The 15316-nt window shown below is 46.8% G+C and overlaps 1 protein-coding gene across 3 annotated transcripts in view; it reads left to right on the forward strand.

The window, feature by feature from the left end:
* The first annotated feature begins 2905 nt into the window (after positions 1–2905).
* CDH13 (cadherin 13) overlaps positions 2906–15316 on the forward strand; it is a 1196315-nt gene continuing 1183904 nt past the window's right edge. For 2 of the 3 annotated variants that reach the window (XM_017543720.2, XM_017543721.2), the window contains exon 1: positions 2921–3293. In XM_017543720.2, coding sequence (XP_017399209.1) covers positions 3249–3293 — 45 coding nt within the window. In that variant the 5' untranslated portion in view covers positions 2921–3248. Of the gene's footprint in view, positions 3294–15316 lie in introns of all 3 variants that reach the window. The other variant, XM_037743903.1, reaches the window with a different exon arrangement.

Here is a 15316-nt window from a genome sequence, read left to right on the forward strand (position 1 = left end):
CAAAAATGGATTTCTTCTTCAGAAGCCTCTTAACATTAAAATGAAATAATTTTTTCTTCCATCTTCATTGGACAAAATACGTTCTCTCATTCTTTGGTAAAATGCAAGTTTTCTGAAAGTTGAGAGGAATAGATTGATAGAGGGGAAGAGAAACATCAATATTTACAACAGTTCTGGGAGGGCTGTTACGTTACGATTTCCATTTTATTGATGACAAACTGAGTCTTAGGGTACAAAAGAGACTTTCTTCATATAAGTAGAATCTGAAGATCTCCATTCAGGTCTTATCTTTCTGACAAATCTTTTTTCACCTTAGTAGGCTCAGCGTGTTTGGCACCTCATGAGATTTCAGAAGTGAGTCTCAATGCTTAAGAAGACTCCAGAAATCAACTCCTCTCATTCCTGGAAAGCCAATCTGTAGGGACTGAGGCAAGGAAGGAATAAAGACTGGCTTGTTGGGCACACCCACCTGGAATCAGGCGAGGTTTACTGGAACCACTCTGCCTGCCAGTAGAACAGCCCAGGACAAAAGCCCAGGACCTTAGCAAATGCCTAAGCAGGACTTTGCAGGGGCCAGAGTCAGCAAGATTTTGACCAGATGATATCCATCTTTATTGGTAACATCACAGTCATGAGGTCTTTCATGGCCTTGGCATCACAACCTCTCATTATTAGTCATAGTGCTGATAGCCTCCTTTTATATATGGTTGGTGAATTTGAGGACAAACCAGAGAATTGTCCTTGGCCAAACCAAGCTGTCTCACCTAAGATTTTCCCCCTTTTTGGTAAGTACTGGGGCAAAAAGCACATCCAGGGAAACCAATCAGTCTGACACTAGAAAGTAAATGTTCCAGTGTTGAAGGGACATGACACTTTTCACATGGCTCCTGGGCTAGATGTACTCACACTGTCTCACCCCAGCAACAGGGGGGCCAGTAAGTGCAATCCTACCATGATCCCAAAAGGGGGAAAACTGGAAATATTTGGTAAGCAGCACTAAGGACAAGGGAATGGGAAGATCACAGAAGGCCAGCAGAACTGTGAAATTGTCCTTAGAAGGCAGCCTTGGACATTCCCTTCTCTGAGGGATTGTTTCTCTTGACTTAGCTACTGCAGATGGAAACCTAGCTAGACCCCCATCTTCTGCAGTCTAGCTCCTCATTGTGTTTTATCACCTCCCAAGCCATTCTCTGCTCTCTTTCCCTATCACTGTGTCACTAAGCCATGGGCTCAGTTCATCTGGCCCTGAATGACAAGATGGCACTTTCCCTGGAATGGAGAAAAGTCTGGATATTTCAGATGCCTTGATTTGAAGCCTGTTTAACTCTAGAGTTCTCTGGTTTGCTCCAGAGGATAGAACCCATGTGTGAGGATAGATCTCCACACAGGGGTTCCAAAGTGTCATGACCTGTGACATCATCTGTCAGACCATATTAGTCAGAGGCACAGGGATGGATGGTCCTCTTTAGGCAAGGAAATGAGTGGGTGAAGCATCAAGATTCACCTTTGCCAGTTTTATCTGGGGGTTGTTTTGCCAACATTGCCATCTGTTGGGCCAGTGCTGGCTATAGCAGCCAAGCCTCAGATGTTACTGCATCTTTATCAATGACCTTGGGATCACAGGAGATGACCTTGTGACCAAATAGCAACAAATGAAGGATCTTCAAAAGCACATCACTTTATTTTTATTCAGCGGATGTGTCTTCACTTAATTAATCCTTACCACAACTTTATGAGTTCTGTACAGTTTGTATTTTCATTTCACCTGCAAACAAATTGAGACAGAGAGTTCAAGTAACTTACAAGTAAGGGGCAGATCTGGGGGCTGTGCCTAGACAATGTGGCTCCAGACTCCTTGCGCCTCCCCACCTTCTGCTGCATCTTGGCGAAGTCTAGCCATCTCTTCCTTTAACACACACTAATTTCTGTCTCCATGTTCCAGGCCCTGTGCCAGATGCTGGAAATACATCCCAGTCCACTGGATCTTGGCATGGTCCATCACTCAGTGTCCTGCTGTATTACCTGTTACATAATGCGTTTATTCCAGTATGCAGCCCCATGGAAAGTGATGCTGAAATACATTGTATACATGTTTCTACAACAAAACTATGTAACTTACACTTCTCTTGTTGCTTTGGCTATCAGGGAGCTCAAATCCAAATCAGAGCAAATACATTAGAATTCGGGTTTGTCATTTTGGTTTGCTGAACTTTTCTTCTGGCCCAGATTTTCTATTTTGGTTCATAAATTCTATTGCACAAATGTCCTTTATTGTAAAACACCTTAAATTCTTTTTAAAGGAAGGCTGCATGGAAATGATGAAGTAAGGTCTTCTCTGTATATTCTTAGATTCCCACCAGGGAAGGCAGACCTAGATGCCCCTCTTACCCTCATAGTACCCTATGTATAAAATCTCTTAAGCAGTGACTACTGCTATTCTGAGTACCTGGGGGTAGTTCAGAGCTTCTGAAAGGTAACATCCACCTAGAAAAAAGAAGTTGCCTCCAATCCAGATCCCAGCTTTGGTGCCAGATGCCCATTTGTGTAGTAGGTGGCTAGTCAGACTCTCACCTGAGCGGTTAATAAAATCTATTGCCCCTTGATGGAATTTTTTCTGCAAGCTAGAATTGATCTGTCCTCTTTGTGATTTGTGACATGGCAGGAAAACACCAAACACCATTATGACTTGAGCCACAATGATGGGGGAAGAAAAGGAAAAAAAAGAAAAAGAAAATCCACTGCCAAGGTTTGCCAGGCGTAGAAAGGGCTGGAACTGCTGGGGTCATTTTATTTGATTTATTGGAAATGAAGTGGATCTTATTAACATTTTAATAAAGAGAATCTTTTTGCACTAGGCTGGAACTGGCCGCCAGTCCCCCGTGCAATTCCATTCTCTGGAAAAGTGGAATCCGCTGGCATTACCCAGCGTGATTTGTGAGGCTGGGCCCCAACAGTCCAAAGAAGCAAACGGGCTGCCACCTCCGCGGGGCTCACTCCTCGAGAGGTGTTCACCTCGTATCTGCCATGCAAAACGAGGGAGCGTTATGAAGGAATCCGTCTTGTAAAGCCATTGGTCCTGGTCATCAGCCTCTACCCAATGCTTTCGTGATGCTGCTGCTGATCTATTTGGGAAGTTGGCTGGCTGGCGAGGCAGAGCCTCTCCTCAAAGCCTGGCTCCCACGGAAAATATGCTCAGTGCAGCCGCGTGCATGAATGAAAACGCCGCCGGGCGCTTCTAGTCGGACAAAATGCAGCCGAGAACTCCGCTCGTTCTGTGCGTCCTCCTGTCCCAGGTAGGGAAGAGGGGCTGCCGGGCGCGCTCTGCGCCCCGTTTCTGCATTCGGATCGCCGGGCACAGGCAGGGTGAGGGGGCTTTCGGGGGGTCGGGGCCTCCGGTCGGCGCTGCAAAGACAGATCGGGGCTCGGAAGGGAGGTCATTCTGAGCCCAGAGATCCTGGGCACCCCATTCCGCCCGCCCCCACCGGCTCCCACTCCACTCCGGCGTGTGTGTGTGTGTGTGTGTGTACGTTCACGGGAGGAGGAGAAAGCTCTTAGACCTTTTTTGCTAGCAGGGGCGACATTCTCGCCCACATCAAGTGGGGTAACTTTGGTTCCCTCCTCCGGAGGCTCGGTGCATTGGAGAGAGACTCAGTTGGAGGCGACTCCAGCGAGCCGCGGTTTCCCCCAGCCCAACGCCCAGCGGCGGAAGCGCTGCTTGGGTCCGAATTGCTGGCTGCGGGGCTTCGGAGCTGGAGAGGCCGAGCAGGCACCGCCGACTTCCCGGGTGGCCCGGGCCCCCTGGCACAGCCCGGCCGCGCGCTGGTAGGCGCCTCGGGGCAGCAGAGAGCCGCAGCCCGGCTGCTGCTGTCGCTCAAAGGCGCGGGCTCTGGTGGCGCCCGCGTCGGGGTCCTTTTGCTCCCAGACCCCGGGCTCGAAAGGGCCGGAGCGCGTCCCCCGCCAGGGCGCAGGCCCCAGCCCCCCGCAACCCTATTGTCCAGCCAGCTGGAGCTCCGGCCTGATCCCGGCTGCCGCCTCTGCTGCCTTCCCTGGGCAGGAGCGGAGCGCAGAGAAAAGTTCAAGCCTTGCCCACCCGGGCTGCAGCTGCCTGTTAACCCTCGGAGAGCTGCGGCGCGAGGGAAGGGCCCGCCAACCCGGAGAGGGGGCGAGGGAGACGCGGTCCGCCTGCAATCCCCGCTGCGTCTCGGAGATCTCGGGAAGTTTGAGCGCAGGAAAGCAGGGTTCTGAAGCCAGGCCTGGGGTGCTGGCGGCTGCGGGGCACGCCCAGCGCTGCTCCGGGGCCTGTGGTTTCGGAGAGCACCCCGACCCAGTCCCCCGTCGCCTCCCAGGCAGCCTTTGGGACTTGGAGTGAGCTGGCAGCCTGCAAGTGGGTGGATAGGAGGCAGGGCAGGGCAGGACCAGGCAGAGAGGAGGGAAAGAGACAGGGAGTGCCTCGGAGTGCTAATGTTGAGTTCCTGGCCAGGGATAGGGGCTCCTGTGTGAGTACCTGGGTGAGAGGGAGGGGAAGGGAGTTTGGGTCCTAGGTGGGAACTGTCTGAGATGGGGAGATTGGTGCAGTCTTCTAATGTGAGACCAATTCTGGAGCAATGTTGGGGTTAGACTTTGAAAATGGGCCAACATCTCAGAAATGTAGTGATGAGTGATGGGGGAGGAGACTAAAGTGCCTGGCTGGGCTGCCGAGCCTGTTCCCGTGCTCCTGACTTCTTTATTCCTTGTATATACGGTCCCCATTGAGGGCTGCCCAGTTATAGCTCCTTTTCTAGCAGGCATTGCTCGTCGATTATCTTGGGGTCCTTACAGCGTAGAGTCTTGCCATGGAATCCCAAGCCTGGCTGTGAACCAGTTTTCCAGTTGTCCTGTACCGGAAAGACCCCTAAGGCTGTATATGTGTACATATATCCCAATTTAGCAGGGCAGTTTGGAGCATGCCTCAGACATAAAGGATTCAGATCCTTCCGGCCGTCTGCTAGTGGTACCACCCGGGGCAAGTTGTTTAACCTCTTTGAGCTTCCAAATTCTCCACTGTAAAAGAATCTGCTGCCTTCCTAGGACTGCTGTGGGGATAGGATTGCATTCAACAGGATATCCTATGCAATGCGTGCTGCCCTGGGAGCATCGGTGTCTGAGAGCACCTCCCATTGCCTTGTACAGGACTTCACAGTCCTTGTTCTCTCTTGGCAGGTTTTTCAGTTCAGATTCCAGGGGATGCCCAAAGTTATGCCTCCTTTAGAGCAAGATAGACCACGTGACAGGGCCCCAAGATCGAACTTGATGTACTAGGGACTCTCCACATGGTTCTTTTTGCAAATGAACTGGTATGTCTCCTCACCCAGGGCCAGGCTGGCACATGTGGGTTCTGAAGACTCACTCTATTTATTTAGAAGAAGGAAGCAGAGATTTTGCTGTGTATTGAAATGATTGCCCTAAGAGGCTTATTTCTAATTTCAATTGTTATGCACATCAGAGCAAAAGTCCACATTAGGATAGTAATTGATATCCTGGTAGCAATAGTACCTCCCAGAAAAATCATTTTGATGCAATCCAGTTAACCAGCAAGAAGTTCAAGGGCAGAACTCTGTGTGCCATAGAAAAAAGTGGGGAACATCTTGGAGCCTTTGAGTCGACAAGCAAAAACAAAACTTTCCTGGGGAAGAGAGAAAACAGAAGAAAGGGAAAAACAGTGTAATAAAGCAAATTAGTCACTCAGCCCTGGTGGTGTTCAGGCAAGCCTGTATGTTTTTTTCCACTGCAGCTGTAATGCATTGGGTCCGACTTTGGAAGCCATCAATCTCTGTAAGCTTATTTGCTTGGTTGCTGTTTTAGGCATTTTGGTAGGAGGCGAGGAATTCTAAGCAACAATGACTGGAAGCTGGCACAGTTGAACAGTCACCTCTCCTATCCCCTGGGGTGTTTTGGGAAAGTCTGTCCCAGAAGTGGCCTCTGGAATTTGGCTACGATAAGTTATGAGTGTGAAACAAATCAAGAAAGAAATGAGCTAGAAATTCCATGGTAAATATGATTCCCCTCCCTATTTGGGTAGCACTTACAGCTAACCAAAAGTTCTAACAATGAGTGAGTAATCCCCCAAGAATTAGGAATTTAGGGAGTAGTTCAGGTTTGGAGGGCAGTCCCTTGGGAGTGACTAAAAATGTTCCATGGAATTCTGAGATTTCGTTATAAAGTGAGGAGTTTTCCCTTGGATTCAGAATCTTGATTTTCAGTATTTTAAATGACAGTCAGTGTCTTGTAGTGCTCTTGCAAATTTGTGTGTTATTTTTTAAGAACAGTGTTTATTTGCAGAACCTTTTGGATAAGGAAAGAGACACAGGGTTGAGGAGAGTGCTGCCCCCTGCTACCTAGAGTCAACACGTGACAGCCTGTAAGATTTTCAGAGTACTAGTGAAATGGAATGGAATACATAGTAAAAGGAGGCAGTGATACAGTTCACCTGTCTGAATATTTTTTTTAGCAAGTCCCAAAACAGGTTTAATAAACTGCAAAGTTGAGTAAGTAATCTGGAATTTGTGAAATTCCACCGTCTATCTAATTAGTAGAAGCTAATCTCTTCTACTCTGCCTTCCTCCCTTCTCCCCTTTTCTATCTTAAGCCCTTGGGTTTTCCATTAAGTAAAATCTATTTCCTTCCAGAAGTTTCCTATATGTGTTATGGTGAAATTGCCCAGCAAACCAACGTACCCTATAACTGCACTATCTAAAAGTATCAGCACCTAGATGTGTAAATTGAGCCTCAATCTGAAGTTAAATGTTTAGGTTAAAGTATAGCTAGGTTCTTGAAAACATCCTTATTTCCTTCCAAAAATACAGTTGCTTGGGGAGTCTAGTTAATTTATATTTAGTGTAAGGTAAGGAAAAGGACAAACTGGATTTAATTTATACCTTCATGACAGTCATATCATCTAAGTAGTCAACAGTGTTTCTATGTGCATGTCTGAGTGTGTATATCTCTGTGCATTTTGATCTTATTGTAATACCTCTTGAAAAATTTCTCCAGAAGAGGGCTCCATCCACAGCATTACAAAATTCTGAGTCTACAGCTCATATTTTAAAGAACTTCAACATAGCAATTCTATCAAAACATAACTATTCTCCTTATTCCACATTATTTCCCACAAGCACCTCCAAATGAGAAATCCTACTCGCTTTCTTTCCCTTCCTTCCTTCTCCTCTTTCTTTTTTTTCTTTCTCTTCCCTTGCTTTCTCGCTAGATTTCTTCTTGCTTGCTTGATTTCTTCTTTTTCCCATTTTGTAGTTGGTTCTGTTCTAATTCATTCTTCAATTCTGTATATCCTCCTTGTATTGGAGCAGGGAAAATTTCAAAGACCTTTGTAGACAATGCAATATGGAATGTGAGAAAGTTCTGAAATTTCCTGGCACTTGACTTTTGTTGAACTTGATTCCATTCTTCAGGCAGCCAAAAGGCAGAAACAGTTCTGCCTGTGGAAAGAGATAACCTTCCCCTTACATAACCACTAGAAGGGTGATTCCTGAGCTAGGTCTACTCACTTTCCAAAACCCATTGAAAGGGAGAGGGAAATATCCGCCTGTCAGCCAGTTACAATAATCAGCTGGGCAGAATCAAACCAATTGACCAGTGGTTTTGGCATTGTTTCTATTTAGCTGTAGGCAAGATGCCTACGTGCCTGTGGGAATCTGACCCTCCTGAAGGATGCTGCCAATATAATTCCCCACAGCCTGTTTCTTCTGCAGCCGCCTGGGATCCCAGGCCTGGCTCCCCAGGCATGAGCAGGCTGTACAGACAATGGCTGAGCTGTAGGATCTCTTGCTCTTGCAGTAGCCAATCAGCCATGGCCTTATTCTAGGGTTAGGGTAGAAAGTCATCTCTCTCTGCTGAGAGATAGCTAAGGGGAAGGCAGGAGAGGAGAACAAAGGACATTTCCAAGTTGAAGTGCCGACTGAGCCAGGGTCTGTGGAGGTGAATGGGTCCCCTTCTCGCTTAGCAGGTTAAACCTCAAGACATCTGCTTGGTGGTAAAGAAACATCTATTCCAACCCTGCAACTCTGGCTTCTGGGCAGAGGTTGCCAAGTAGCAGCCACAGGTGAAATTAAGCCACAGATGCACTTGGTTTGGCTCAAATGTTTTGCGAATTGTACATTAGTAAAAAAAGCAATCCAGGTTTCTAGCATTTCTGAAAAAGTCAGAAGGTCAGGCAACCCTAGATCCACACTTCCACCTGGGCGTACTTGACGGGACTGAGTCACTGCTACTCTCTTTAGGTAGGACGTACCTTGGCAGCTTGCCACAATCCCCACCACTCTCTACTACCCAGCTTTCCATGTTCACTACTCTTGCCTGCTTGCCTCTAGGGCTTTTTGAGTTTGGAAACTCTGCTTTCACAAATGTTGAGGTTTGATCAAATTGATGCAGTTAATTTTCAGTGATGGACTATTTGAAAAGGGAGGGACTGGTCTCTTCTCATTCCCTGTGATTGAATTCTGTTGATGTGTGCTTTGGAACAGCATGACCCAGGAGACTGCACCCCCTCCCTGAGCACATTACTGACAGTGCTGTTGGACAGGCACCCAGAGTGACATAGCACCCAGATCATTGCTTCAGGTGTAAGAGTCTTGCAGAGAAGTGACACACTGCAGCTCTGAGTCAGTGCGAGCCCTGGCACAGCAGTGCGTTGGTACAAAACATCATCATGCACCTGCAGCCAAGGGACTCTGAAACCCTGGAATAATATGTAGGCCCACAGACCCTTTCTGTCAGCAGTCCCCAACCTTTTTGGCACCAGGGACCAGTTTAATGGAAGACAATGTTTCCATGGACTGGAGGTAGGGGGATGGTTTTGGAATGATTCAAACACATTACATTTATTATGCACTTAATTTCTATATTGTTACATTGAATTAGATAATGAAATAATTCTACAACTCATTATAATGTAGAATCAGTGGGAGCCCTGAGCTTGTTTCTCTGCAACTAGGTGGTCTTATCTGGGGGTGATGGGAGACAGTGACAGATCATCAGGCATTAGATTCTCCTAAGGAGTGTGCAGCCTAGATGCCATGCATTTGCAGTTGACAATAGGGTTCCGACTCCTATGAGAATCCAATGCCACGATCTGACAGGAGGCGGAGCTCAGGCGGTAATGCAAGTGATGGGGACCCATTATAAATACAGATGAAGCTTCTGCTTGCTCACGGGCCACTCGCCTCCTGCTGTGTGGCCTGGTTTCTAACAGCCCATGGACTGGTACTGGCCTGGGGGTTAGGGACCCCTGCTCTGCGTAGTGTTCTACCAAGAGCATGGCTGTCCTTGGAGAACAGTGATACCTGGGCCTCGTCATTTCAGGAGTGTTGCTCCCCCACAGTATAGACAGAATCAGAACATCACAATAACTTACTGTACATAGACTTGCCAGGGCCTTCGGGAGCACTGCTGTCATATCCAGCACCTTTGTAACTTCAGGATAAAGCTGCATCTGCGGCTTTGTCACCTAGCGTACCCTTATACATAGGACACTGTCACACCTAGCACCGTCCTGGAGCTTGTGTGATGTTTTTATATTTGTTTTAACAGTTAACTCCCATGGCCAGTCTACACACAGCGTTAATGCTACAATTAATGATCTTTGGCTCTGTAAATACAAGACTAATCTGTCTGCCTCATCCCATACCAGCAGGTGAGCCTCAGATGATTCTTGTTTTCCATAGCTACAGACCCCAAAGATCAGGGTAAATATAACTCTATACACATATTTAAAAAAAAAAAAAGTGATTGTTTCTCCTCTGCCATGGCAGTTGCCAACAGAAGTCAAATTCTTGAAAATTAACATTAGAAATAGACACGTTTTGACATGTCATGTCTCATTTCAAAGACACCAATGAGCGTCACCCGATCTGCTGCAGAGGCACAAAGACCCTGTGTCTCCCAGCTGAACGCAGGCCGGGCTGGGGCGGACGGCAGCAGCTGCTCAGCTTTCAACAGCCCTGCCACATGCATGGGCAGGGCCGGAAATGAGCTCAGCCTCTGGAGAAGCCCGGGGAATGGAAGGAAGGAACGTCGCGGCCTCTATCCTTGCCTTACGGGGCCTTCAGGCCTATGTCTCTTTCCTCCAAAGTGGCAGGGAACCACTTTCCTGTGTTGTGTGCTGCAAGAAGGTGGTGGCTGCAAACGCCTGAAGCTTGAGCCTTTGTGATCATCTCCCTGTGGACTGATTGATGTAGGGCCTGTGGAAAGTTGCTGGACACTGCTACCAGAAGCCAGGCTGAGACTGACGGGAGTACTTCTCAACTGTCGGGCATCTGGGCTCATCTAACTCAGGGGTTGCAAATGATGGCCCGTGAGTCAGTTCCTGCCTGCGGCCTGGTTTTATAAATAGTTTTATTGGATTATCGCCACACCTGTTCATTTATATAATTGTTGATGGCTGCTTTTGTGCTATAATGGCAGAGTTGAGACAGTCTGGCCCTCAAAATTGAAAATATTTAATATTTAGTTCCTTAGAGAAAAAGTTTCCTGACTCTTCATTAACTTAAAGTTACAGCCAAAGAGGCCGTCGGGGAGTCTTCTCAAAGGATGGGGGTCTCAGAGATTCAGCCATTAGGGATTTTTCCTCCCAGGCTCCAAACACTCAAGCAACTTAACTTCAGGGAGATTCACCTGAGACCAAATGACTCCAATAAACATCTCGGATCTTTATGAAGGACCTACTATGTTCCAAGCACCACTTGTGTATTCAGGACACAGCTACTAATAAGGCAGACTGAGTGTCTGCTCTCTTGGGGCTCAGAGCTTGGCACGAAGGATCAATAGCAATTAATGAATAATTTAAGATGGAGACAACCACGATGAGGGAGGGAAACCCAGCTATGTGTGGTCACAGCATTCTACATATTTGCCTAGGTGTTCTTTGTCTTTCTCCTCCACTAGCCTATAAGCTCTGTTGTGGCACATGTGGTTTAATTTGTTCACTTCTATACTTCCAAGGCTTAGAACAGTGCCTAGAACACAATAGACACTCAGCAAACATGAACGAACAGATGAATGAATGAATATAAGAAAGTCATCAGATGCAGATGAAGGATCTGGGTGACTTCCCTGACAACCTGATGCTTGAGCCCAAATCTGGAGGAGGAGTAGGGTTTACAGACAAAGGCACAATAGAGGGCGTGGGTGGGGAAAGGCATTCTAGCAGAAGACAGAGTCTGGGTGAAGCCTCTATTGAGGGGAAACATGACACAGCCCAGGCAATGGTGTGAAATGTGGCCCAGAGGTGCCAGAGCCAATGGGGCCTTGTCAGCCACGCAAGGATATTGGTGTTTTTCTCAGAGCGAGTGGCAGCCATTGAAGGTAATGAGGGAAAGGTACAGAGTGATGCGATCAGATTTGCATTCTGGCTACAAGTAGCAAATGTGTTGGGGCTGGGTAAGAATGGAAAAGAAAGGCCGGCCTAGGCCTGAAATCATGGGAAGCTGGATTCAGGAATGACGGTGCAGAGATGGGGCAGATGAGAGAAGTGGACTGATATGGTTTGGGTCTGTGTCCCCACCTAAATCTCATGTCAAATTGTTTTCCCTAGTGTTGGAGTGAAGCCCAGTGGGAGGTGATTAGATCACAAGCATGGATTTCCCCTGCTATTCTTGTGATAGTGAGTGAGTTCTCACGAGATCTGGTTATTTGAAAGTGTCTAGCACTTCCCCTTTTGCCCTCTCTCTTTCTCTCTCCTGCTTGCTGTGTGAAGACCTGCCTCCTTCCCCTTCACCTTCTGCCATGATTATAAGTTTCCGGAGGTCTTTGTGGCCATACTTCCTGTACAGCATGCAAAACCTCAAGCCAATTAAACCTCTTGTCTTTATAAATTACCCAGTCTCAGGTAGTTCTTCATAGCAATGCGAGAATGGACTAATACATAGATGTATCCTATTCAGATAATCCAAGAGACATTTAGGCCGAGAACTTGACAGGCCTTGATGGTGGCTGGGTATGGAGATGGCAGGGCCAGGGCCAGGGAGGGGTTGAGGATGCCTGCTTGAGTTCTGACTCTTTCAATTGGCAGAAAGAGTCAAACAAGGAGACCAGGTGTTTGACATTATAAACAGGACAGGCTGCAGAAGGTTCCTGGGAGAGGCACCTAAGGCCTGCATTACAGTATTGCCAGCAGATCCAGTCGGTGCTTGCATCTGGGATAGGGATCCTAGGGGCCTGGAAATGCCCTTGAATAGAGTGACCAATGTGCAGCCTCTATAATTAACCAATCTCTGAGACTTTTCATGCACAAGATATTTGAGAGAAACATTGCCAAGCCCTTTAATCGTTCCTTGAACATTCAATCAGCAGCACTGGAAATATTTCTTACATGAAGTAAATAATGATCTCCCACTCTCAGCAATCACTCTGCGAATGCTAACAAGCCTCTGTTTCAGCATGTTGGGTGTAGCCTTGGTGACTTATGTTTCTGGGGTAGTAGGAGAATATTCAACTTGGTGCCAGGCAGTGGTATAGTAGTAAATGTTTAACAACAGGCCCACTCTAAAGAAACACCCAAACCAAAAAGCAAAACCCCAACCAAGACACAACCAGGTAGGTTGCAGTGCTTGCCAATTTCTGTGGTGTAAATACTCCCATCATGGGCAACTGGAATCTAACAACCTGAGAGATTCCTAAAAATCTAACAATGGGCTCTTTCTACCTGATACTAACTGGCCCCAGCACACCATGGACCCAGATCCTGTTTCTAGTTCACCCCTCACTTGTGGTGTGATCTTCAGCTAGAAGCTTCAATGTTTTCATCTGTAAAATGGACCAGATTACTGTGAGGTTCAAGTGGGTAAAAAGATGTCAGAATGCAGGGAAGTCTAATTTGCTGCAAAGATGCATGCCAATTATCAAGATAATTATCACTTACAGGAAACAGGTCCTTCGGCCAGGATTCTACAGCTGTCTAATTGGTCCCTGTAAAAATATTTAATGAGTTTGACTCAGGCACTGAATGAAGCTTGATGTGTGAGAAACAGAGGGTGTATCTCTGCTTCTTGCAGGTCTGCATATTTTTGCAGTAAGAAGGATTATTGTGTTCTGTTGCAGTATTGATTCTGAACGTGTCTATCTTCTTTTCCTGCTGTCTTTCCCTTCTTTTCTTCCTGCTTTCCTCAACAAAGATACTGAGTGAGTGCTGTATGCCAGGCACTTACCTAGGTACTTTATCCTCAGGAGGTGAGGTCTGTACAGTTACTGTGCCCTTTTAACAGATGAAGGAACTGGTGCCTTTAAGAAACTGGCCGAAGATCACAGAATAAGTGGTGAGCTGGGATTTGCACCTGGGTCTGTGCGTGGGCAAGTCCAGCTGAGGCCCATGTCTTCACTCAGCAAGTATTTATTGGGGCATGTCGGGAATTCAGAGGTAAAGGAGATGAATTTAATCTCTGTCTCATGGAGTTTACAGTCTTGTGGAAACAGAAGCTAAAAACAAGTAAGTAGTGGAAATAATTTCAAACTTGGTAATTATTACAACAGGAAATAGCAGAGGCTGAAATAGACTGAAGGGAGGCGAGGCCGTTGTGCCCTCCTTTGCCCCCTTTCATCTGCCTGCCTTCCTCTTTCTTCCATCTTTGTTTCCTTCTTCCCTTAAATATTAATACCTACCAAGTAGGAAGAATGCTGCAAATCTGGGAACCAAGAGGTGAACGCAACAGTGCAGGCCCCCACCAGGAAATGCACTGGAGCAGAGTTAGAGCCTGGGGCTGCCTAGACCCAGAGCTGCTGGTATCTTGGACTGCTTCAGGGTGTTAGGGAGACCTCCCAGCCCTTTTGAAGTGAGCTTGCACCCTGGCCCAGCCATTTACACATTGCGTTGCCTCAGATAAGTGACTTCATTTCCCTCCTTTTCTGTTTTCCCCTGTATTAAAACAACTAAAAAAAAGGAATGTCTATGCCTGCCCTGCAGGAATTTTGTGACAATTAAATAAGTGTATGCTTATGATGTCATCCTATGCTTAAGAAATGTTGATTGTGTTGCTTTTCACCCTGTGCTCCAAGGAAGTTTATGGTCTGAAGGTGTCATGGAGCCTTGGTTTTCAGGATGTGACTAACTTAATGGGGAAAATAACTATTTTATAATGCACGGACATTAAAAAAAAATAAAGTTTGCTCCTTAGGGAGGATTTGCCATTCCCATGTTGGTAGGTCCCCCAATATTGTTCCCCTTGGAATTCATGCCTCATAAAATCATTTGATCTGGTGGCATCTCATCTTCTTAATGTATCTGCCCAGCAGCTGTTCCCAGGAGGCTTTATTAGGGCAGCATGTGTGTGTGTGTGCGTGTGTGTGTGTGTGTGTGCATGTGTGTGTGCGCCAGTGCCATGAGTACTTATTATTGTTATTTAAAGTATCTCCATGTAACCACAATTTACTGTAGCTGCTATGCACTCGATACCCATGTTATCTGGAATCCTTCCTGCAACCCTTAGAGGTGACTCTTATTCTCAATTTTATATATGATGAGAAGTTCTGAGTGGTGAAGTCTTTTGCTCAAAGCCACATGGTCACTGAGAACTGGGACCAGGGTTTGGATCCATGCATTTTTATTCCTGCGCATGTTTGTTTTCCTCTGTGTTGCACTTGTATATAAATCTTCCTTTCCCATTTGTATGTAAAAACTTTTCCTTTGTCTATTTTGTTCTCTAGCTCCCTTAATGTCAACATAGCTGCCTGGGATGACCTCTTTTTTGAGTTCCTTGTGTCTCAAAGTAGGTCTGGGCCCTGGACCTCCTGTCTGGGTTACTGATTGCAGCATTCAGGACTGGGTTATCCCAGGGTCATTTGTGTTCTTTGTCGCCACGTCCTTGCTTTTGACCAGGGCCGAACAACCCACCTGCACTGCATGGTTCAGCTTCAACCATGCAGACACATTCTCCGGCAGTTTCCCGCTGGCCACTGAGTCCTTCAGTTGGATGGCATTCTTCCCCACAGGTGCTAAGAAACCCTGTTGCCTAAGCCAGTGCTTCCTGCAAGCTACAAGCTAGTCTTTGTAATGTTTTCCCCAAACAAAAAGAAAACAAGAAATAGACAGCCTGTAGGTATATAGAGACCCATGGATCTATACTGCATGGCAACTGGATTGAATCTAAGTTGAAGTTTATTTTGTCTTACCAGACCGGTGTTTTTTCCTTTTAAGTACCTTTAGTGAGGGTTGCCATTGATTCAGCAAACACATGTTGAATGCTTACTGTGTACCCAGCTCCATTTTCCATACTGGCCACAGAGCAGCCAGAGCATGGCCTTTGCCCTCCAGAGCCCGTTCTGGTGGATGGAC

This window comes from Cebus imitator, unplaced genomic scaffold, assembly GCF_001604975.1.
Source record: "Cebus imitator isolate Cc_AM_T3 unplaced genomic scaffold, Cebus_imitator-1.0 Scaffold159, whole genome shotgun sequence".
NCBI lineage: Eukaryota > Metazoa > Chordata > Mammalia > Primates > Cebidae > Cebus > Cebus imitator.